Here is a 25165-nt window from a genome sequence, read left to right as displayed (position 1 = left end):
AAAGGGAAGATGTTTTCAGAGCTCCCAGATTCCCAAACTTCCTCTGTGTGTTTTTCTGATGATCACGACTAATAATGACTTATGTATCTGTTAGCTTTATTGCCCATATCTCTCTCTCTTTAGGTCTTCCCAGCTGGGACTACTGACATAGCCTTAGCCTACTTCAGTGCTCAAAGTAACGGTGACAGAAGCGGCCCGCACCAACAACTCCTGCTTCAGCCCCTTGGCCCTATTTGGTAAGGCTTAGAATTGAGTCACATTCTAGATTCCCTAGCCCTGTGCTGGCTCAGTCCAAAGGATCCAGATCCTCAATTCTGATCACTTGCCCAGTCTAAGACCAGAGATGACCTCTGTGCCCCAGCTCATTGGCCGAGCCCTGAAATCCTACTGAGTTTATGCCATTCCCTCCTCCAAGGCTTGACCTTGGCTCTCCAACCACCAAAATCCAATTCTCATACCTCTAGCCTGCCTCCTACTGATGGCAACCATTCCTGGGTAACACCACATACAAACACTCCGGGATTTCTCACTGCCTTGCTCAGCCCCCCTCACTGGCTGCCTCAGAATCAATCATTGCAGAAATCAGGATTGAAACTGTTGACTTCCACCAGACATCACACCTGGTTCCCCTGATATCCCTTCCAAATCCAAAGTCTGGTTTCTTCGAAGAGGATGTTTCTAAGAACTGTAGGAGAAATCAAAGCCATGAGACCTAGTAATCACTGAATGTAGAGGTTAGTGAAATTAAAACATCAAATGTGACTGAAGTTTCCATGTTATAGGACTTTTCCCAGCTCCTTAACCATATTCTATAGATCTATCTCTACACCAAAAGTTGGAGGGGGTGGGGGTAGGGCTGCTGGATCACATTTTACTTCAAGTAAATGACTCCCCTTAGAGCTGTGGGGACAACAACTGCAGAGCCTTACATGGCAGCTTTCAAGTAGGAGTCAGAGGATGAGCCAGAGGTAGAGGTGAAAGTCAGAAATCAGTTTATTCTGGGCCCTCTGCTTATATATCTCATTTACTCCTTACACAAGCCCAGTAAGGTCAAATTATCTCCTGTTTTATCCAAAACTTCTGGGACTCAGAAGGCTCACTTGTCCAGAGTCACTCACTTAATAATAAATGCAAACTGAGACTTGAGCTCAGGTCTGTTAGATTCCAACACATGGGCTCTATCCACTAGCTACAATGCCTTCTGAGAGAAGCCTACTCATAAAAGGAGCAGCCAGAGGCAGGGAGGATAACCAGAGGCAATGGAGCACAGGAATCCTAGAAAGGTAAGGGGCCAGGAGAGTCCAATGCTGCAGAAAGGCAAAGTAAAGACTGAAAAGGGGAGACATATGTGGCAAATAATATTAATGGAAATAAATGCATAGGAAGTGTTAGCGATGTGCCAAGAGCTATGCTAAGCGCTTCAGCTGTGTCGACTCTTTTAAGCCTTGCAACAGCCTCCAGGGATAGGCGTTTTTCTTGATAAACACAAACTAAGACACAGAAAGGTTAAATAATTTATCTAGGTTTATACAGCTCACAGGGAGTGGAGTCTGGACTTGAACTCAGGCAAGCGGGCTCTAGGGTCTGCAAGGTTAGCCGCTCTGGGAGGGCCCTGAAGACCTCAGCAAGAACAGTTTCAGTGGGGTGGTGCAATCTAGCCAACTTGCAGCTTGGCTGCGAAGAGAAGGAGAGAAAGAAAGCAGGAGCTCAAAAGAAGATGTGTTGGTTTCCTAGGGCTGCCATAATGAGCATCACAAACTGGCTTAAAACAACAGAAATTTTTCTCTCAGTTCTGGAGGCTACAAGTACAAAATCACGGTGTTCCCGCCAGAGACTCAAAGAGGGTCCTTCCTTGCCTCTTCCAGTTTCTGGTAACACCAGATGTGTCTTGGCTTATGGCAGCATCACTCTAACATCTGCCTCAGTCTTCCCATAGTTCCTTCCTTCTGTGTCTGTCCTTGTGTCGCCACATGACATTCTCCTCGCGTTTCTGTGTATGTGTCTAAATTTCCCTCTTCTTATAGGGACATCAGCCACATTGGATTAAGATCCATCCTAATGAGCTCATCTTAATTTGATTAAATCTACAAAGACCTTATTTCCAAAAAGGTCACATTTACAGGTCCTAGGAGTTAGGATTTCAACATATTTGGGGGTGGGAGATGGAGGATATAACCGACCCAGAGCAAGAGCCATGGGTTCGAGAAAAGGGTTTTTAGAGATAAAGGTGAAAAGATGATCTATGTGCTATTTTTAAATAACATTTTATTAAAGGTAGCAGGCAGGTCATGGTTCTTCACAAATGAGCAGAAAATTTGATAATCTGCATCCCAAGAAAGCCTTGCCATGCCTGGAATTTAGAATCCTGCTTTGATTTAATGAGTTGGAGAAGGACACAGCCTCACAGTGCATGCCAAGAACATTGTGGTACTACCCATCTATCACAGCCTCCCCAGCTCACATCTGCCCTCATCAGTAAGAAAGCAGAACCACGTCAAGCTGCTCGGTTAGCTCTCAATCACACAGACTGACGAAGGCGAGCAGTAGTGGAAACACTAAAACTAACAGACAGAAACTTGCCACCTGGCCAGAATTTGGTCATTTATTTTTTATTGATACTTTTTCTTAGGCAATTTAAAAACACAGTTTGTAATCCCTCAGTTTGTATCAAATGCAAGTTGCAATCCAAGAAGTAGCCTGGAAACAGCTAGATTAGCAAAAAGAGGCCTACCTGAGACAGCGCAGATAATCCACACACTTTTAACCAAGAACAAACTGTTTCAAACCCCGAAATTTTGCCTTAAACAATTCCAACACAGAATTAGTTATCACATAAAGAAATTTCCACTCATAACATTGATGCATTCATTAACTTTTCCCAAAATGTTTAATTATTAACCACTCCTTCCCAATGCATTTAGCGTAGTATCTTAAGCATGGAAATTTAGCAAAACTCTAATTAAAAACATCTATGAAAAATGAGTGGTAGTAGCTGTCAAAGGGTTTCTGATTCTGTGAGACACCTCTGATTCTTACTATCTTTGCTTCTTTAGTTCATAACCACTGTATGCACTGCAGTGTTGGAAGCAAAGAATGATAACTCTCAGCTGAGGCAGAAGACATCACATTATCAAGGAGCAAGAATGCTCTCAAAACAACACACAACTATTTATACAAATGGATGTTGCTGTATTCAAATAAGCAGCTCAAAAGCTACCATTTATTCCAATAATATATTCTTTTATATTCATTCATTAATTTAGCAGTTCTTATTTACTGCCTGCCATGTATGCGATATTGAGTTAGGTGTCACTAATTTTTTGAAAGATTCGAGAGTAATCATAGCAAAATCAGACAAATGATATTATTAAGCAGAGTAATGCCATTTGAGATGAAAAAATGTTTCACAAAAAAATATGTTGCCAGCCAAAGTATAGTTCACTCTTTATGCATCAAATACAGCCCTTCAGCAGTTTTACAATTTCTTTGGAATAAGTCTAGCTGACACAGGACTTTAGAGAATGAACTATTAGCAAACAATGCCATTGACTTAAGAGAAGTTACCTGCATTTCCTTATTGTGTGACTGCAGACATTCTGTTCCCTCAAGCCTTAAGGCTCCAAGAAACACCTCGAATCAGATACTAAGGCTAAGCCCACCAGCCATCAGCACCATTTATCATCTTCCCCAGAGACTGTCAAATTTTTTCCAGTTTCCCTTGACAGATCAAAACAAATGGTGAGTGGTGGTTTCTATGCAACACTGCAAGTCTACGGCATGCTCCCCACAGAGCTTCTCCTCATGCCCACGTTGCCCTTTAGAATGAGTCAGTTTCCTTACCTAATTTACTCTTCAGTGGAGGATGGAAATGAGCCAGCTCTGCAGACAGACGTGAGTGACTGGATGACCCATTTATACAGCAACCTTGCTCCATATTATCCCCATCTCCTAATACCCATGGTCCTTGAGTGTCCTGATATTCCTCCTGAGTGTGGGCAGAACCTGTGATTTGCCTCTAACTAATAGAATATGATAAAGGTCACTTGGATGAAATGTCACTTCCATGATCATGTTACATAAGACTGTGATGTTTTTCTTGCCCACAGACTTTCGTGTTGGCCTCAATGTAGCGAGCTATGTTGCGAGCTGCCCTATGGTGAGGCCCGTGTGGCAAGGAGCTGAGGGCAGCCTTAAGCCAACAGCCAACAAGTCCTGAAGCCCTTAGTCTTACCACCTACAAGAAGCTGGATTCTGCCAATAACCATGTGAGCTTGGTAGCAGATGCTTCTCCAGTCAGGCCTTGAGATGAGACCACAGCCTCAGCTGATATGTTAAAGCTGAGATCCTGAGGCAGAGGTCCTAGCTACGCTGTGCCTTGCTCTAAACATGAACTCATCTCCATAAGCTTTTCTGACATGTTGGTAGTCTTGCTTGTTGATTTACCTCACATAAAATAACTACTAATTTTTAGAAACTCCCAGGACAATTCTACAACTGCCAATAGCATATATGTTTAGTGAATTTTGATACTAGTATCTCAGCATGTATAAACGTGTTATAACATACCACAGTCATGTCCATGCATTCTCTGCCTTCATGTGCCAAGTGATGAATATGTCTTAGTACTAAATAGAGGTGATGCTGGTCCAACACTTAATACATTCACTGAATGTATTAAGTGCCACTGAATTGTATACTTTAAAATGGTTATTTTATGTTATGTGAATTTTACCACAATAAAACAAATTTTTTTTTATGTAAAGAAAAAAGCAGTAAACAGGGAGAAGTAGGGACCAGGAGACTTTGAAGCATTCAGAGAGATATTTTTTGAACCATAAAGGAAGGTCAGTCTGGTCACTTTTCCATGAGGAAATATCAAAAGTAACTATACTGAAGACTATTTCCATATACTATATTCATAGACCCTCTAAGAAGTCATTGATTTAGATTTACCATTGACATTTAAAACACATATTGACTATATTACTTATGCATGATTTTAGAAGCATTGAAATGTAAAAATCACTGGTATTAGAATCAAAGAAAAATACTATCACAAATAAATTTGGTTACTACTAATTTAAGCAGATATATTTCACTTGACTAAGCTACAGTGTAACTTAGATTGCACTGATATAAAATGGAAAATCCATAATGGCAACTATGGAAAAAAAATACATAGAAAAAAGGCTAGAAGATAACAGGTCATTTGTTTCCTCTGAGTAGAAGAATTGTAGGTGAATTTTCCTACCTCCTTTAAAAACTCTTGAAATGTGTGGCAGGATAGGGTTTCCTTTCCTTTCATCTCCTTTGTGCTTTCCCATCTTCTCCTGGTGGGAAGAGGGTCTTCTGGCCTCAGGCACCAACATTATGCAATAATGTGGTACATCTAGGTTTGTATTTCTATGTTGATAGTTCCCCTGAGAACTAAATTTATTCAATACAAAGTTATTGAGGGTCTATTATGTGGTGGGCATTGTTCTAGACTCCAGGGACAACTGTGAAAAGGAAAGTGTCTGGTTGTGAAGTTTCCAGTCGAGACCACAGGATAAAGCTGCAGCCCCAGTGGGAGAATGGCAGAGAGGAAGGGGAGAGGAGACCAAGGAAGAGAGAACACTTCTCACCACTTCTCACCACTCACGTAAGGAGAGTCAGCACAGCCTGAAAGGCAACCTGAGGGAAATGGCAGCACGTTTGCACCGTTCTCTGGCCTCCGAGTGATTTTGTGGTTTGCTCAAAATAAAGGTTCTTTCTGGTGGTGGACAGAGCTAGAAGTCTACCCAGCTGCTCCTGGGCATAATTCCAGCAATATATATTTTATCCAAAATTTTTGGTTTGGGTATATATTGCTTCATAATGATGATAAACAAACAAAAATGGGGAATAAACTTATATTAACCCCTGCCTTTTAGCCAATCAAGCAGGTGGTTTCAGGAGGTAAGAGGTCATTATCTGCAAAAATAATGATTTTATGAAAATATACGAAATAAGAAATTCCAAAAGAAGTTGAAATTTCACTTCAAGTAAAATAAAAAGAGAGAAAGAATAAGCGAAAGAGAATGTCACATTTCTCTTTGGAAAGTGCTGGCTTTTCTGAATCCTAATGGATTGTATGTCATTGAAACATCATTTAAGTGGCTTGAATGATTTTTCTTTTCAGGACAATAATGAATGTGACATAGTGCTGGAGGACTAAAAGGAAGGAAGAATATGAGGCAAGCAGACTAAAAACAGATCTTGTAAAAGCTTTTAGTTCTTTTTATTATTCACATCCCTCGGAATGGATTACGTCTGCAAATTGATTATAAAAATCAACTTTGGAAATGAAAGGGAGACTATCAATTCATTCCTGCCCTACCCTTCCAAAAAAACCTTTAGTTGTTAATGTTTTTGCATTAAAGGAAGCATTAATGTCCCCACCTTAAGCTTCATATATTGATTATTACTCACTGACTAGAGTAATTGCCTACACTTGAGGTATGCTGTCGTCTTGAAAGGTGTTCTTCTCTTCTTGGAACACCACATCGCCGTGCCTGTCAGGATCAGATAGCATCATGTGTGCCCTGCTCAGCTGAAACTGAGACATTTCACTAGCCTTAATGATGCCTACCTGACAACCAATTCATTTGGGAATGAGCCTAATAATTTGTCATTGAGGGACAACAGAGGTAGATTTCAGAGAACTAAGAAGAGAGACAGTGACAAGTTAAGTTGAGCAAAACTACCCTTGTTTTTCAGCCAGCAGGCAAAAGTGTTACAAGGAAAGTGTTCTCACTCTTTTATTTGAAGTGGCATAGCCAAAATAAAGTTATCAACTTTTACAGCTTAAAGAGACTCTAAAGATCTAGTCTAAAAATTCCCTGGCCATCAGTTCAGGATGCACCTGCAGATATCAAAGGCTTATCTGGAAGATTAATAAGCCGGTTGTAACTTCCAAGTTTCTTCTTTCCACAGTTTCTGACATTTCCATTGAGATGAGAAATACTTGCAGTAACTACTTTTATCCATGCATGTATGCACATACATTCACACATTTATTTTAGTCACTCAACAACCACTTATTGAGTCACTAAAATGTGCTATAACTATGATAGGGCATAGGAAATACAAAGATGAATAAGGAGTGACTCCCTGCCTTCAGGTAGTTCAGAACCTTATAAGATAGACATTCAATACATGAAATACAATATAACACTATGAGCTATAGAAGTATAAATAAGGAAGTTATCAAGTCATGAGAATTCTCCCAAGAAAGACGGTATTTGCATCAGGTATTACAGAATGAGTAGGCATTCCACAGATAGACAAGAGATATGTGAGAAAAGGAACTCCAGATAGAGACCTGGGTATGCAAAATCTTAGAAAAATGAAAGAACACTGCATGCTCATGTGAAAAGAGTTCATTGTGGCAAGGATATGAAGCACACACATGGCAAGAGGAGAGGTAACAGAAGGTAAGGTTCTAGGAAGGCAGATTTGAGGTCGAAATGTGCACAACCTCAAATTACTAACTTGATTTTACTCATCCAAAAATCAGTATTTGGGACTCTCAATAAATTTAATTTAGGATTTCAAAATGTAAGAAAGTATGGCAAATATTGAACAGAATAATTTCACATTCCTTATCAATATTTCATTCTTTATTATCTGCTTAAAATGTTTGATATCTAATGCATGACCACTCCTTCCCTCCAGCCAGGTCACATAACTGTTGCCAAAGTGGCTCCCAGCTGTGTTTTACTGACTTCAACATCCTGTGGAAACATGAAGCTTTTTCTTGAATCCAAAACCCCCGTGAAGAGTAAAAGTAGAAACAAGGGAAAGACAGACAGCTTCAACATTCAATTTTATCTTCCATATATCACACACTAATAAAACATTTAAGAGTATTTGTCAAACTACCTAACATATAAAAGATACTAAGCAGTTTTCAATATCTCAAATGAGAAGTAATGACAGTAATATAAAACATAGTTAATTTTTTAGAACTTTCAAATTATCTAAGTAAAATCAAGAAGGAAGGTAATTTTTGTACATTTCTAATGGTGTCATCAAATGATGACAAAGGAGGTAAATTGAACCACGACAAGAATCCATGAGAATCTTAAATAGAGTAAAGGAATCCGAAGGCTGGCTTTCTAATTTGTGCCTTGACGCATGATACAGGCACCTTCTGAAACACCATTTTGTCCCAGAGACCATCCCTCCCCTCTCGACTCAGCCAGGTTTCCTTGTCATCTGCTTCTGTTTTATCTGGCACATGTTCTATGATTACACTAAGATCTCTGTACTGTAATTACCTCTTTAATTGCCTGTCTTTCTCACGAGACAGGAAGTTCCATACAGCCAGACCATCTGTACTGTTCACCATTGTAAGCCCGGAGCGTGGCAAGTGCCTTACATTTTGTAAGTGCCTAATATTTCTTGAATAAACAAACTGGTGAATGAAGGATGGAACAGAATGAATGGTTTGCTAAATCAACTTCTTTTTTCTGAAGAGACTTGTCCATACAATAACATATGATATTGAAAACAATAAATAGTAATATAATGTAAAAGATTTGAGTTTGGGGATGCCTAGTTAAGTTTAGTAGCTAGTATGTTCCTTTCCTTTTTCCTCTAATAGAATCCTTTTGGCCAGAGCTTTCCTGGGGTTTTAGTTGACTCTAGTGACATCTACTGCTGAGTTGGAGGAAGATCAATCTTTTCACTTACTGATTGCAGGCAGAGCCTGAGACTGGACCCCAGGGTGCTCAGGGGTCACCCTGTCATCTTGCATAATTTTCACAGACCATTATCTTCATTTCACAGAGAGAAAAATCTGTGAGTGTATTTCACTAACATATCTCACAGAAAATTAAGGACAGAGTACTCAATGGCAATTCCTGGCTGCCATGCCTCTCACTGGAGCCTTGCTAAATGAGAAGGAATAACTACAGCATAGTAAATGCCTCACTAGAGGAAATGCATCACTAGCATAGCTCCTCTTTATCTGAATACCTACTCTATGCCTATATTTGGCTTCGAGAAATTCCCACTTCTTTGAGAATTTGCCCCATAAAAATGTTACAACTCAAATCTAAATGAATGGTGAGGAAAAAAAGTCAGGAAACATAGCATAGTGACAAGAAACATCCATGTACCATTTCACAAAAATAATATACTCCTGTTATTTTTCTAGTGCCTCTTGTTCAGTAAGAAGTCACTCTTGAAGACACGAAAGCAGAGAGAGATGGAATGCCCTTGTCACTGCAATTAAGAGTAAAAAAATAAAATAACATAACATAACAAATAAAAAATAAAGAATTCTGTCTTTAATGGAAAATGGGGAGGACCAACCAATGGCAGCTTGATTAAAAGCAGATACTATAAAATTCTAACTCACTTTTAAAAACAAACTTCTGGATCCCTTAATCTCCCAAGTGAGGCTTCCTCAAGTTCTCAGATGAAGAGTATGTCAATTGGCCCCTTGCCTCTCACAGTGTGGTCCACAGACCAGCAGCATCAGCATCTCCTGAGAGCTTTGTACAACTGCAGCATCTCAGGCCCCACCCCAGACCTGAATCAGAACCTGCATTTTATCAGAACGTCCAGGTGATTTGTATGCATGTTAATGTTCAAGAAGTACCACACTTGCTTTTTCCTAAGGATTATGCTCATCTGTATAAAATTATTAAGACATTCAAGGTGCAGAGAGGTTAGATATAAACTTGCACGAGGCTACCAAGTAGAACAAAACACTCAGTTTTCAAGTTTATATCTAAAGGCTACTGCCTTTATGCTAAATGTCCTAAAGTTAGCCATGTTGTGATTTTTTTTCTTTCTTAACAACATTCTGTAATTACATGTCCCCAAAGTTAAAATATATAATTAATCTGGGGGAGGGGGAACTTGGAGGCAAAAATATAGAAAAGACACAGAAACCTCATCTGTAGCTTGAAGAAGTAATATCTGAAAAGTAAAAAACTCTAATCAATTATTTACATTGTTTCTAAGGTGATCACTTTAAATCTCCTCATACCATACTGGTTAAGCCTACAGCAAATTGTGTGTTGTGCGGACAAAGACTGGGTCTTGTTGCAAAGAATGAATCAGCAAAGCCATTAGAAATCCATGTCAGATTTTTAAACAGTTCAAGTATTATACTCAAGAACACCTAGGTTTTCACTTTTATTTTTGGTAGTGGATTCCCTTTTCTTAAATACGGTCTTATTGGAAACTTCTAATGTATAAAAAAGCTCCTTGGGGAAATAGGTAGGAAAGGAACAGAACCCAAGGGCCTTTCTTACCAGGCCTCTTACCCTTCTCTGCCCGGTGAAATCGACCTAACCATTAAGGTCTCATGTAAATGAGCTTCTGCTTCACTTTGCACATATATATCTACTCATGTACTGTTACAACAACCCTATGAGCTAAGAGTTACCATGTCCTTTTTCGAGTTAGGAAAACAGAGGCCTGGAAAAATGAAAAAACTAGTCCAGAGCCTATGGCTGTAAAGGGAAGGCCTGAATTTAGGGTTTCCTGACTCAAATTCTAGGCTCTCAACTGCCATCCTGCGCGTTGTCTCTAATGCTTTCCATGGTTCCCCTTGGCTGAAATGACTATTTTCCCTTTGGTAGTTTCAGAGCACTTTCTTCTTTCACAGCGTATGTCACATCCTGCCTCACATTACAGATTTTCCTTCCCATGACTCATATGCTCATAGAGAGCGGACACTGTATTCTGGTCATCACTAATGGTCTAGCAATAATTTATAAATAGCAAACAGTTTTCTGGGGTTTGCCTTTCTAAGGTGAGTGTACCTGGAAGCAGACCCCTGAAAATGCAAAGTGCTCATTAAGTTTGTTTTGCTTCAGCTAAACCGCATTTATCACCACCACCACAACCTGTCTCACCTTCACCCAGGTAGGGTAATGTGACTAGTTCTCACCAAGAGAATCTGAGTGGAAGAAAAATGAGTCCATCCCAGACTGAGAGCTGCAAGCAGCCTTCCCCTAAATTCTCTCTTTTTCCTGCCTTATGGCTGGATGCAGAGGACCCAGTGAGGTTGCTTAGGCCCACAAAGATAGTGAATACACTTGGCGGAGTGTAACTGAGAGACAGTGGGAACTAGGAAGAGGGCAAGTATAAATCTACTGTGCTAAGCCACTGACACTGGAGCTGTTTGTTATAGCAACTGACCTCACCTGGCAGATACATTCTCACTTATCCAAAGGCCACCATTCAATTCTTTTAGTTAAGAAATTCTCTTTCACAATATAAATGCTTGCAAACAAATTGGGGTTACAAGGTATCCTTGTTTTAGTATGTAAGAAAAAAATTTAATCTTTGGAATAAGGAAGAGATTATCGAATATCCTTTTATTGGAGTGTTGGAGCCTCTGAGAATTGTCTGATTCCATCAGGGCTCTGCACTGCCTTTAGTCTACTTCACGGCTCTTTAAATTACAGCTAATTAACAGCAATACAAATAATAATTCTCTAAACAAGCAAATTAACTGTACAGTGGGAAAAGTCAGTCCTGCATCCATTTGTAAATTCATTTTAACAGTCCTGGACTCCATGTACACCAGTGATTCTTCAGTCTCTCCTTTGAACCAGTTGCAGCATCTGCCTGGTTCCTTTTTTAATTAATTTTTAAAAACCTTTGACACACATTCATTTTATATCTGAATGAGAATCTTGATTATATCTTCTATGAAAATTTATCTTTTTAATGACTATGAATTATTGATGGTCTCTCAAAAAATGTTTAAATCAAAGTCTTAAAGAGTGTACTGATATAGTGAAAGGGTTAAAGAGAAGACTGAAGCCCCAGGATCCCAGGGCCATCCTAGGTGGGTGCCACCAGTGCTCAAAGGAAGAGTAAAAAGTGAGGATGATGAGGATGATGACCAGGGAGAAGGAAGAAGAAAAGGCTGCAAGATTCCACTGAAAACAAACTTTCCCACATTGTGATTTTCTCATAGTTGGCCCCCATCTCCCTTTTATTGGTGGATTAAGTACATGACTTGTCTTCAGATCTCTGTGTGGTTTCTATGGCTCAGCACTGAATAGCAAGGTCTACCTGGCAACAACTCTTCACCTTAAGTCTGTGTGCATGGCCTCTATAACCCTTCTACTTCCTACACAGCAGGACTTGGAAGCTTAAGGCCTTGGTCCTGCATCACTTTAAAGGATGTGCAATACTTTACCAGGACAGTGATAAACAAACCCAGATGGTACTTTGCCTGGTGCCTATGGCTTATTTCATATCAAACTTTATGCAGTTGGAAGTCACCAACGTTATTTTGAGTATTTATCCCCAAGGAGTCATTAAATCCATCCTGTTCCAAACAGTTGCTGTCCTCTTTCATCCATTATTTCAGAAAGATTTCATCTCTGCAGAAAAACTTAAGAGATGGAAGGTGTGAGTCAAAATTCCCTTAGCTGTGAGCACTCCTTTGTTTTACATTCCTTCCCTGGGTCTTGAAAATGTGTATAGTTGTAAAGTTTATTTTGAAGATTCTTCACATGAATTGAAACTGGGACCCCTTGTTGACCATATATCTATATTTTGTGCCAGGTTCTGTGAAACAATCTTTTGTCCAACAGAAAAACAGAAAGTTCTGAGCTGGGACAGCAGATGCTGTGATTATTAATTCTCAAATGCTGAAGTGAGATGAACAAGTTTACCAGCTGACTTCAACCTCACTTGATCACTAAGGTTAGCTTTGACGCTTTAGCATCTTTATTTTATGGTCTTGATTGAAGATAGGGGAAAATCACTTAATTGCTGTAGATTCTGAAATGCAAAAGTTAAGTGCATTCTTTCTCTGATCCAGATTAATTAAGACAAAACTTGAGAAACTCCACATATTCCAGATTCTTAATACAGTGAACTGATAACATTCTATTAAGTAATCTACCTTAATTTAGTAGCATGTAACTTCAAATTAAGAGATAAGGACACTTTTCACTAATTTCTCAATTTGTTTTAACATAATTGGAAGTTTTTAACATCATCTTTGCTTACCTTCTGTATTTTTCAAAGAGGATAATTTATACTTAATTTCTTCCTTTCTGAAATACTTCCCGCTTCTGTCAGTATTTCTTCTTATTTAAGTCTCATCTAGCCTACTAGATGTTTACATGTTATTAATTCCCCAGCTGAGCCTACAAGTGCATTCTGATTACAAAGAAATTAGTTCACAGCATTCTCTTCAGATGTAATATGCTTTATTAATGTTTTTATTAACTGTAGCTGATGAAGAGATTATTTTCTGGCTTAATTCCAAGAATCCTTTCCTAGCTCTCCAAAGGAAAAGTGACTGCTGAATTTTCACATAAGAAATTCATTCCTAGTAAAAGAAATGTGATTTTTCCCAATTCTCTAATTAAACATAATTTAATTATGAAAATACCAATAAAGCTTTCAGTTTCTAGAAAGCAGTAAGTCTATTATCTCATACAGATCATTAAAATAAATAAAGATGAATACTTTGGAGCTGAGATATTTGGGCTTAGGTTTCCAGAAGGATATTCCTAAACAACAAGTTCAAATTTATTTTTAGTGAATCTTTGATATAAGAACCCAATATCTAGGTCCTCCTACAGGGATTTAAAGACAGGAAAAGAGGGGGAAAAAAATTCAAACTAGGACCCTAAAGCATTTAAAATACCACACTATAGTTATAATCTTGCAGCAGCCAGAAGTGAGATACAGACAACCCAATTCTCTGACTTAGGAAAGCAATGAATCAGTAAGAGAGAGAATCAGGATTAATAAACTTCTCACTTGCATCTAGGTGATGCTATGGCTAAATTATTCTTTAATAGATGCTATCAAAGGCCTTATCTCTATTAAGCTACCTAATTAACTACTAGAAAAATTTTTAAATGATTGATTACTGTGAGAATGCAACCATCTGATTTTCATCTGATCAGATGCTAAGGATTATGAAGGTGGTTGGCCCAAAAATTCCAAGGTCTGATCATTTCTACAGTGTAGGATCACTCAAAGTTCATTCTTAAAAAATATTCTAAAATGTTAGATTACTCCCCACAAAAAAAGAAATGGCATGTACAAGACATGATGCAGGTGTTAGCTAACACTATGGTGGTGATCATTTTGGAATATATATGTATTGAATCAACATGTACACCCTAAACATATGCAATGTTATCTGCCAAGTATATTTCAGTAAAGCTGGAAAATAAAATGTTAGATTATGTTCCAAAAAAACCTAGCCTCAAAATGCCATCTGAGGTTTATGACCTGAAGTCATGCTATAACTAAAGAATTTGTAGATATAAAAACTTTGAGGTAAATGGAGAAAACCAGAAAAAGTTAAGATCACATGAAGGTCTACCTGCCATGTGATACATATGCTTAATGTCAGTTATAAGCATTATGAAAAGCCCTCAACACTTGATCAGTTACCATCTTTTTCCATGAATTGTACAAACTCCATTTAAAATCCCACTCTATCCCCATGTTGCCATCCAGAATAGTTACATAAGGGACTACTGTTCAACTGGCAAAGTGTACTAAAGCATCCCTATCCCTCCTCCCAACTGTGCTGGGCAGTTTCAGGCCCAAAATGCCTTCCAACTGGAAGAGAAACCCCCTTTAAGCAATCGACAGTACTCAATGCTGAGTGCTAGATGCTGTGAGGCTCCGCCCAAAATAATAAGCAAAATGAGAATGGAAATTGAGCAATATTGTCAACTGCTGTAGGGTTTTCACAAGGGAGGGCTCAGTGCATGTTAAGAGTGCCAGGAAAGGCTTTAGCAAGAGCTGAGTATGGACAGATGCCACGTCTGCAGAAATGCGTGTTCTGGTGACAGCGACTACAGCCCAATGAGGCACAGGCCTCGTTAGATAGAGCACCTGGGAAAAATAAAGCAGGAACATAGACCCCAGACAGATCATGGAGGTCCTTGAATATATCAGGGATGTATAAAAGAGATAAATACATTTTAAGAAATGTTTCCTATCCATGAACCGTTGAATCCCCAAGGTACCTGATCTAAATCTCTGATTCCTTGTTTTAACATTTAATCCCTCCTTCACTTTCACTGTGTTGTATTTTTACTTTTCGCCACCAATCCTTTGAATTTCTAAAATAGCTTTGGCTCCCTGAGGCTGGCTTGAGAGGCTGGCAGTTTCTTTTCATCACACAAAACCTACTACTACTGTACTGGAGAGACTCAGCTGGTGCAAAGTGTTTTATTTTAAGACCCAAGGCTGATTTCTCTCCCTCAACACAGGAATAACCCCAGAGAGGCTCTATGCCTGAGGGAGTTAGCTCCATGTTCTGCACATACAAAATCATACACATAGGTAGTTGTGGCTGCCGCTGTGCTGTAGAGACTCTCTCTACAAACATTGTATGGGTTTCCCTCATTAGTGTTTGAGACTTAGAGCTGACTTCTCACTCATTTTCTCGAAAAAAGAAAAGAAAAGAAAAGAAAAACTTAGAGGAGAAGAGGGAATTTGCAGTGTTCCGCAGCTGACGGGCAAAGGTGAGTGGTGTGTGTGTGTGTGTGTGTGTGTGTGTGTGTGTGTGTGTGTGTGTGTGTGTGTGTGTGTGTTTTAATGATCTAAGTTCTGCCTATGACTCTTAGAATGAATTCCTGAAGCCTCTTTTCTGTCTGCCTGAGATTCTTGGTACGAAAGTCCTACAAATAGCTGTGAAAAATCAGTGTGAGTCTTTTAAAAAACTTAGCATAACCCACAAAATTATCCATGCCATCAATCCTTTCCTCTTTCCAAACAGCTTAACATTTCCTATGTTAAAGGAACACAAAAGTTTGGCTATAGCCAATATACAGAACCATTCATCAGAAGTGTCATGAACATCAAAATGAAAGGAAAAAACAGAGTACATTAAAGTGTTTTTAAGCCAGCACCTGGTTTTCTTTAGGCATGGCCTGCTCTCTTTTTGACTTTTGGTTCATATAAATTTCTATATTTGTGGTCTTCAGTACACTTTGCAAGCATAGTTGGAAATGGGCAGCAGGAAGGAAGTCCATTAATTTCTATGTATTTAAACTATTTATAACCTACACCATGCTAAAAAGAGGATTTAAGGCTTCTGACAAAAAAAAAAAATGACAACACAACAGGATAAAAATAAAATAAATGGAAAACACAGCAATAAATGCATTTTTAAAACCTATTAAATTCTTGAGTTTGTTGAATCTTTCACCACAGGCATAGGGACATATTTTTCTCCCCTAGAAATCCCCAACTACTACTAATTTGCTAGCAAGCAAGAGCTTAAATGGAAAGAGCTATGAAGAAATAATATCTTGGACCTGGAAGGTATCTTCCTCTGCAGACCTAATTTCTCTTATTTGCTCATCTTCATGAGGCAAAGAGAGGCGGGGATCACAATCTCTAATTTAAACTCTGGCCACCAGGGCGTCTTGCCTAATGTGAAAAAGTTCAGCACCCAAGTCTTTTCCTTTTGTGTAGGAAAAGTAATTCAGTTCTTTCCAAAGAAAGAGTGAATGGCATTACTCTCAAATCCAGACACCTTGGGTACCATCTCAGGATAGAAAGGAACCCCAGGTAACCGGCAGATGCTCACCCATGGAACTCATACCGGGAGATGCTCAGGCATCCCAGATGCAGGAGTCTGGATACAAACCTCCGTGGTCCAGAGTTAGGAGTCTGTAACGTGACCATGGGATTTCTGGGAAAATTAAAGCACAGATATTATCTCTATGTGATTGTAAAAAGCTGAATTTTTCTTTCAGGCACATTAATCCAATACACAAAAGATCATGAAAAGCAATGTAAATCACTAATGGGGATTCCATTCATAAAAGATAGAAACATTTTGTTTTATTAACTAAAGACCATAATTTATTCATATTGCCTTAGTTTTTACCTAACGCCCTTTTTCTGTTGCAAGATCTCATCCAGTATACTATATTACATTTAGCTGTCATTAGAAAGACTTTTTAAAATCTTCTTTCTCCATCTTCCTACATAATCAGAAGCTGCCCCATCCCAAGGGAACGAGCAATGGATTCCATCTAGAACAGTTGTCCTCTAGGGTAGGACCCAGACATCAGTATTTTTTACAGCTCTCTAGATGAGTCCAGTGTGCCTACCATTGAGAACCACTTGTCTGGGGACTTTGGCCAATCTGCTACTCACTTTGTGCTGGTTACATTGGATTGAGGTTTCATTCCTCCCTCTCCTTTTATACACTTATTTAATTATGTTAGCCCAGTAGCTTCCTGAGCAACCTTTTAATCCACAGCTTAACATGTTATACATCAAAATACACTGACATTTGTTGCAATGAAGAGTTCTTTGAAATCTCACACTTCCCACTATTCTTTTACGGAGCTTCTTTTCTTTGCTGCCACAGCCCATGTTGCCCTATATTTAATTGTTCAGTCTTAGCTACACATTAAGTGTTTTAAAAGAATAAGAAGAAGAGAACAAGGAACAGAAAGAGAAGAGCTGACATGTTTTGAGGCTAAGGGTCTGCCTTTCTCACAGTCAAGTGTTCAGTTTCTATAAGGTCCAGCCACCACGCCCTTTACCTGCCGTTCATCCTACCTTCCTACCAATTCAAAACGCATTTGTCCTGTGTTCCTCTCTCTTTAATCTTCAAATCATACTAAATCACCAGCTCCTGAACGTGACAAATTAATAATAAGAAATAAATGATAATATCTTAATGAATTATCTACCCGGATAGCAGATCTGCATTTTTCTAAGGCCTTCTCAACATACATTATCTCAATCCATAGGAAGTGTCTAATATTGAAAGCAGACACCATGGTAAGGCAGAAAGGGTGGTATAAATTAAGGGATTGGATAAAGCACCCCTGAAGTCACACCTCACAGATGGTTGCCCACTCGAAGCAATCCCTATTTATAAGTGATGTGTCAGTTCCCCATTGTGGAATTGCTTGGCCTCTGACCTCATATCTATGGGACCATTCCCTGCCCCATGGTAATTAATCTCTCTACAATTCAGCCTCTCAGCATTTCCACAATATACAGCACACACTTAGTAGGTGCTCAATGAATATCTGGTGAAAAAAATAGATACATGAGTGCTCTTCATTCTTCTGCTTTCCACAAACATCCCTAAACTGTTAATTGAATATTTATCAGGTTTTTTAAAGACCTCCAGAGAAAAAATTCCACTTCCTAAATCAAGACTCCATTCCAATTTTAGGTACAGGCTTTTGAAAAAATGAAGACTGTTATAATAATTCTTAACTAATTGATGGCTTTTGGAAGACTTATCCAACCAGAACATCAACCAAACTGTAAATTTTCCAAAAATTGTCTCTTCCTGATGAAGAAAATGGAACAATACCAACCTCAGGCCTTCATTCAGAACTCAAGAACTTCAAAATATATATAAAATAAAGATATTAATTTAATAAGATCACTAATAGGATGCCTAGAGGATAAAAGAGACATGGTTTCACCTACAAGAGAAGAAAATAGAAAAACACAGAAATCATGGGTAATAGGCATGGTGATTAACACCCACCCAGTCATGTGATCAAATTCCCCTTACCAATGATTGTTTAGAAATGGGCATGTGACCTGACCTTGGCCAATTAGAGGCAAGACGTATTCTACTGGGGAATTCTTGGAAAGGTTTCCTTACTTTTAAAAAAGAAACACAGTGAAAAAACAGTCTTCTTCCCCTGGACAATGTCTTGTCTGGGTGTGACCCCTAAAACTGCTGCAGCCATTGCAACTATAAGGAAGCCAGCCTGGGGGCGAAGTCCACAGGGCAGCAAGATGGGAAAACCTTGGGTCACTGATGAAAGCTGAGCTACTGAGTCAACTGACCCAAGAGTGTTTTACCTCTAGACTTCTTGTTTTGAGAGAAAATTTACTTCTTTACTCTTTACTCCAATTTAAGGTTTCTGCTACCTGTAGCTAAAGCATCTTAACAGATATGCAAAAAGGAATGTTAAAAGGAAAAAGTCTCCAAGTACTAATTACACTGGAAATGTTTAAACATTAAAATGGATATGCTCACTCAACTTTGGTCATATTGACTTTGTTCTTTAAAAAAGGATGATTGTGTGATTTATCATGGTAACAGGATAAGAAGGAATGTGGTCAAGTATCTGCTTTCTGTACAGTTTCTTGCCAATAAATTTGAAAATAAACTTATTAGATCAAAAAAGAAGTTCATTCTGCACATGTGAATAAAGAGCTTCCTGTATGCTACTGGCATTTTACCAATTAATCAATCCACTTCAACCGTAACATGGAACTTTCACTCCTGATTCTCTATATCCTGATAACACGTACAGTTCATTCCACAGTCACCTTCCAACAGCAAGATCAAGAAGATGAGCTCTTTCGTTTCAAAGTTAGAGACAATGAGTAAGTGACAATGCAGAAAACTTCAGAAGAGCAGAGAATTTGAAGCTATGAATCTACTGTTTGCCTTAGAAAGTCATCTAAGTTTTCTGCTTTTCACAGGAAACAAAACTATAATCTATTCATAGAACCTGCATTATTTTTAGCCACTCCCAACTACCTACTTCAATCTGTTCATTTTTCAAAGTTTATACGGGTTTTAGCATTTGCTTTGGAATACCATTCATATTGTGAAATAGAATATGACAATCTCTAAAAAAAAAAACCACCCACTTAAAAATAGGAATGGAGAATATGGCCAATTAAAATGTTACTGTACTAAATAAGTTTACTTTTTAAAGGATCCCAATGTTTGCATTTTTAATGATTCATTAAGGAATAACTACTTAGTTTTACAATGTTCACACTCTTGACTACAGCTACCATGCATCTCTGCTTTCTAAAATGATGCTGCTTATAAAATGCTTATTGAAATCTGTATTAGTTTCTTATTTCTGCTGTAACAAATTACCACAAACTTAGTGGCTCATAACAACACAAATACATTATCTTACAGTTCTGCAGGTCAAAGGCCTGAAATAGGTTTTGAGGGGCTAAAATCAGGGTGTCAGCAGGGTTGTATTCCTTCTAGAGGCTCAGAGGAGAATCCATCTCCTTGCCTTTTCCAGCTTCTGGAGTCTGCCAGCATTCCTTGGCTCACAGCCATCACTCTGACCTCTGCCTCTATCATCACATCTTCTCCACCTACGACCCTCCTACCTTCCCTTTTTAAGGACACTTGTGATTATACTGCTCCCCACCCCACCCCCCAGATAATCCAGAATAACCTCTCCATCTCAAGACCCTTAATCATACCAGCAAAGTCCTTACTGCTATGTAAGGTAACATATTCACAGGTTCAAAAGACTAGGGTATAGACATCTTTAGGGAGCTGTTATTCTACCTACCACTAAATTCATCACAAATAGGGGAGGTTTTCCTTTATTTTATCTAATCTGAGAGTATTTAGGAAACTATCAATTAATATTGATCCAGAAGTTGTTACTGGTTTTGAGTACGAGGAGATACTCCTGTCAATCCAAGAAAAAGCTGATTCGCTAATAAAATTCTAGACCCAGACACTACTCAAACACAGTTTTCAACAGTGTGAGAAAAAAACAACTCGAAAGATTTGTTCTTGTTTTGGTTTCCAGAAAACTCACAATGCTAAGGACGTGTGGACAAAATGAATTTATCAGGAAAAGAAATGACAGTAAAAGGTAAGAGACATCTAGGGAAATGATAAATTATTATAATAAGAAAAAAATTTGATAAAAAACAATGTATTGGCCAACCCATATGTATGCGCCATGCTCTTTCATCCCTCCAATACCTTTGTGCATATTCTTTCTTTGGCTTCCTATCCCTGAAAGCTATCTTTTACCTATGCATCCTACAAGTGACAGCTCTGCGCACTCCAAGCTAATAGAAATGGCTCCCTTCTACATTTCTGCCCTGCCCTCTTATAACCTACTTTCATTATAAAACTCACTCTGAAATCTTTATGACATCTTTATGAAATGGGCTCCGCTCTAAACAAGAAAAGGCACTGTTTTGTTTTCCTCTGTGTTCCTAATGCCATACAAAGTGCCAAGGAGATAGTGAGTGCTTAGATAGGTGTGTTGAATAAACCGATTAACCAAATTTAAAGGACAAAGACCTCTATAAAAGAAAAAAAGATGGCATTAAATAACCTCCTGTATGCTTCTTTAGCTCTAGAGATTATGAAAAGGGTTCCTCTTTTGATTGCAAAGCTTTAAAGATTTTACCAATTCCAGTTTGAGCTTTAAAAACAAAAAAGAGGTTGTTCTAAGCTACCCAATCATGCAATAAACAGATGCTGTTCATTTTCCCATCCCAGACTTGTTTTAATGCACTCACACTTTCTTCGCCACTGATCTAAAAGAGAGTTTTCATGGGAGGAGAGGAGAACAATCTTTAGGAAATCATATGTAATAGGATTCGAAATTGGAAGTTTCAACCAGGCACCAAGGCACACTAAGTATGATATTCCAGAGCAAAGTCTCAAACTGACATCCAGATTTTCAATGAAATCCCCAAAAACTAATATGACTGTTTTTCACAGTCTGAAACAAGTATCTTTATTGCTTGCACCATATATGACTCTTAAACCTAACTTCTGTTGCACTGAAGATTATAAATGGACCCAGCTGTTAAAGACTAAGAGAACTGGGTGGAGGGAGGTTTTTGGGAATAGAGGTCACTTCACCTCAGGTCAAGAGACTGAGGCCTCAAGGAATCGCCCAGAGCTTAGCAGTGTCTCTTCTGAAAAAGCCAAGGGTAGACAGACAGGGGAGCTGCCCTCTGACAGAGAAGAGGATGCCAAGTTAGGGTCAGCCTGCATCCTAGGAGTCTCCCACTTAAAATGCGGGCTACGCACAAAAGAGAGTAAGCATGGGGCTCTCTGGACACTGACTGCTAAAATGAGACTCTGTTTCACAAAAACACAACTATCAGAATGAACGGAAAAGTCATCGGACTGCCGAAAGCTTGCCCAGAAGCCAGAAGCCAGGGAAGAATTTCCCTTGAGGAAGTAAATTCTAAAAGGACAGAGGGTGACAAGATAAATTTGCTTTCTGACTGCAGACCAGCATATTGGTTACACACATTTCCTCTGCTGTTGGAAGTCCTCCCAAAGCCTACAGCTGTGTTCCAGCTGGGAAAGAAAGACAGAACTCCTTCCAAAATTAGGGAACTGTGCTCTTAGTGGTTGGAGCTTGGCTATTTAAAAGATTAAATATAAACATATTGAAGAAAAAACTGATAACTCTTTCCCAAATGAACCAACCATCCATAAACAAAAACTGAAAATCCACTTTGCTCCATAATCAATACCAAGGAAAGAAAGCTGTCACCTGAGAAATGTGAAAGAAGGGGTGGGAATAGGGAAAGGGAAATACCCACGACTCTTACCCAAGCCCTGATTCTGCTGTTCCCACTCCAGGGCATCTGGCACCTGGTAGGTGGCTCCCTCCAGAAGGTCCATGTTTTCCTGCTCCAAGCCAGGTTCCTGTGATGTGAGGCCAGGGACAGTAAACCCACGCAGCTCGGCGTCGCCATCCACGCTCTCATCCAGGGAATCTGTGCCTTTGTCTTCTTCCTCGTCCTCCTCATCTTCCTCCTCCTCATCTTCCTCCTCCTCGTCCTCCTCGTCCTCATCTTCTTCTCCCTCTGGGCAAAAAGAAGTCAATGAGAAATGAAGTAATGCAGCGAATGCCTACAAACAAATCTTTTGAAATAACCTAAAGGCTACAAAATAATCATGCTTGGCCTTTCACAATTTTATGGCCCAAGCTGGGTGATGTGAGCTTTGCAGGATTCTGTGCCCGCCATTCACCTACACTTTAAACTTTCAAAATCACAGTTAGGTCAGATGATTATTAAGCATCATGTTTATTTGGAGTCATCATGTTTATTTGAATTTTCCTTAGGTGTATTTATATTCAAGAGGGTAGGAAACATCCCCTTCTTGTCTTCTGGAGGTCGTTAAAGATTTATCTGTTGGAAAGCACGCTGAAATACTAACGAAGATTAAAGGAACTGTCTCAATCCTTTTATATCTTATAATACTAAGGAAGAGAATTTATTATTTTGGCATGATTTTCTTTCCATTCTTGTTCCACATCAGTGAGTAGAACTCACAGCAATGTTAAGCGAGAGGTGGATAAATCCACTCCTGGAACTGTTCTCTTTACGGAGGAGTGACCCAAGAAACTGGAAACAATTACATCAATGTTCTCAGTCTAACTCTAAAAGGCACTAGGACTAGTGGTTACCAGAGGGGAGGGGTAAAAGGGGTCAAATATGTGATGACAGAAAGAAATCTAACTATGGGAGGTGAACACGCAATGCAATATATATATATGCCTTACTGTTAAAAGGTACAGCTGAAACTTACCAGATTTCATTAACCAATGTCACCATAAAAAATAAATTAATTAATTTTAAAAAATAATAAAAAAAATAAAGAGTACTGGGATATGGAATATTGATTAAAGACACTCAGAAAAGGAACACGTGGAAAAATCATTATTATTACTATCATAACTTAAATTTACAATTTGTCATTTTCAATGCTTCAAGTGGAGTAGGTTTAAGGAACATAAGATGGCCAATTCTATTTCGTTTTGCCAATTTTAAATTTCTAGAAATACTTCAGGTCCCCACCCTAAGCATGGATGCACCCATGAAGACATTAAGGAATCTGAGACTCTCCTCTTCCACTTCTAGACCATCTTCCACATATACCCCTTTTTATCCATCTTTTACAGGTTTTATTTTTCTTACTTTAAAAAAAGTATTACATCTAATCTTTTTCATTCCTGTCCTTTAACTTTGTAGGACTTAATACCTGTCACTATTGCAAAAAGTCAACAAATATTTATCAAGTACCTAGTTCCAGGCACTAGGAACAGAGCAATAATATCTCTGCCTTCATGGAGACATACGGCAAACAGACATATGATACAACATTACACTCTGACTAAAACTGGCAAGAAGATAGAAAATGCCAGGCACTGCTATTTTAGATGGAGAGATCAAGGAAAACTTCTCAAATAAGGTAAAGTTTGAACAGAGATCATATCGAAATAATGAATTCTCCTGTTTAATTTAGGCTAATTTAGGAAGAGCATTCCCAGCAGCGGGGAACAGAGGGCAAAAGCCTTGAGGCAGAAGTGTGCTTATGGTTTTCAAAGAACGGCAAAGACTAGGCTGGGCATCGGGGAGGGAAAGAGAAAATCTAGGAAACAAGAAAAAGGAGTTGGAAGGGCCGGATCTGATGTATAAATATAATGAATGACTCTGAATGCAGGGTAGAGGACAGGCTGTACCAGAACCAGAGACAACGCAAGGAGACGTATTAGGAGGCTATTTCAAAACTCAGAGACTAGATGGTGGTGCTCTGGATAAGGCTGTAGGACTGGAAGTGGAGAGAGGTGGTCAGACCTGGGATGTAATTTGAAGGTAGAGCCCTCCTGATAATTACAATGTGGGATGTGGAAGGAAGACCCCGACTTCCTAAAAATAACAACTAAAGGATACGAGCAAAATCAAGAATTTTATTTGAAACACATTAATTGTGTGATTGCTATGCCTACGACATTCAAACGGAAGCGATGGAAGGCTAGGGAAGGTCAAAGCTAGAGATAAAAATCTAGTAGTCATCAATTTATAAATATTTAAAGCCTTCGGGCTGGCTGAAATCCCCAAGAGAATGAGTGTGGATAGAAAGAAAAGTTGTCCAGCCCAAGCCCTGGGCAAGCGGACGTGTAGAGGTTGGCCAGCAGAGGGCGATGCAGCAAAGGAGACAGAGAGGAGACCACTGAGGTGGTAGAAACACCAAGAGGAATGGGATGTCAAGGAAGCGGAATGAGTGAGACACTTCTGAAAGGCTCAGTGGGAACTGAGAATGTCCCTCTGGCTTTGACGTTACCTCTCTGCCTTTGACATTTCGGAGGTCATTAGTGACCTTGACAAAAGTTGTCCGAAATCATCAACTTATGGCTGTGTGATTTTGGACGTTACTGAATTTTGGTGTGCCTCTGCGGCCTCGTCTGTAAAACTGGTATGATTCCTATCTCACAGGACCGTTGTGAGTATTACAAGTTAATACATAAGTATTACTAGTTAATACATAAGGTATCTAGAACGAAGCCTGGCACACAGTGGCCACTACGTAAGGTTGGCTTCTTTGTTATGACTGCGAGGGAATGCAGGCCAGGGCACGGGCTGCCTCAGG

At 39.1% G+C, this 25165-nt stretch overlaps 1 protein-coding gene across 2 annotated transcripts in view; it reads right to left on the bottom strand.

Moving 5' to 3' along the window:
- CUNH14orf37 (chromosome unknown C14orf37 homolog) overlaps nt 1–25165 on the bottom strand; it is a 98054-nt gene that overhangs the window by 39544 nt on the left and 33345 nt on the right. For both annotated transcript variants that reach the window (XM_023527217.1, XM_011385017.2), the window contains one exon: nt 22339–22596. In XM_023527217.1, the coding sequence (XP_023382985.1) occupies nt 22339–22596 (258 nt within the window). The remainder of the gene's footprint in view (nt 1–22338; nt 22597–25165) is intronic.

This window comes from Pteropus vampyrus, unplaced genomic scaffold, assembly GCF_000151845.1.
Source record: "Pteropus vampyrus isolate Shadow unplaced genomic scaffold, Pvam_2.0 Scaffold15, whole genome shotgun sequence".
Taxonomy (NCBI): Eukaryota; Metazoa; Chordata; class Mammalia; order Chiroptera; family Pteropodidae; genus Pteropus; species Pteropus vampyrus.
This window is presented reverse-complemented; position numbering and strand designations above follow the sequence as displayed.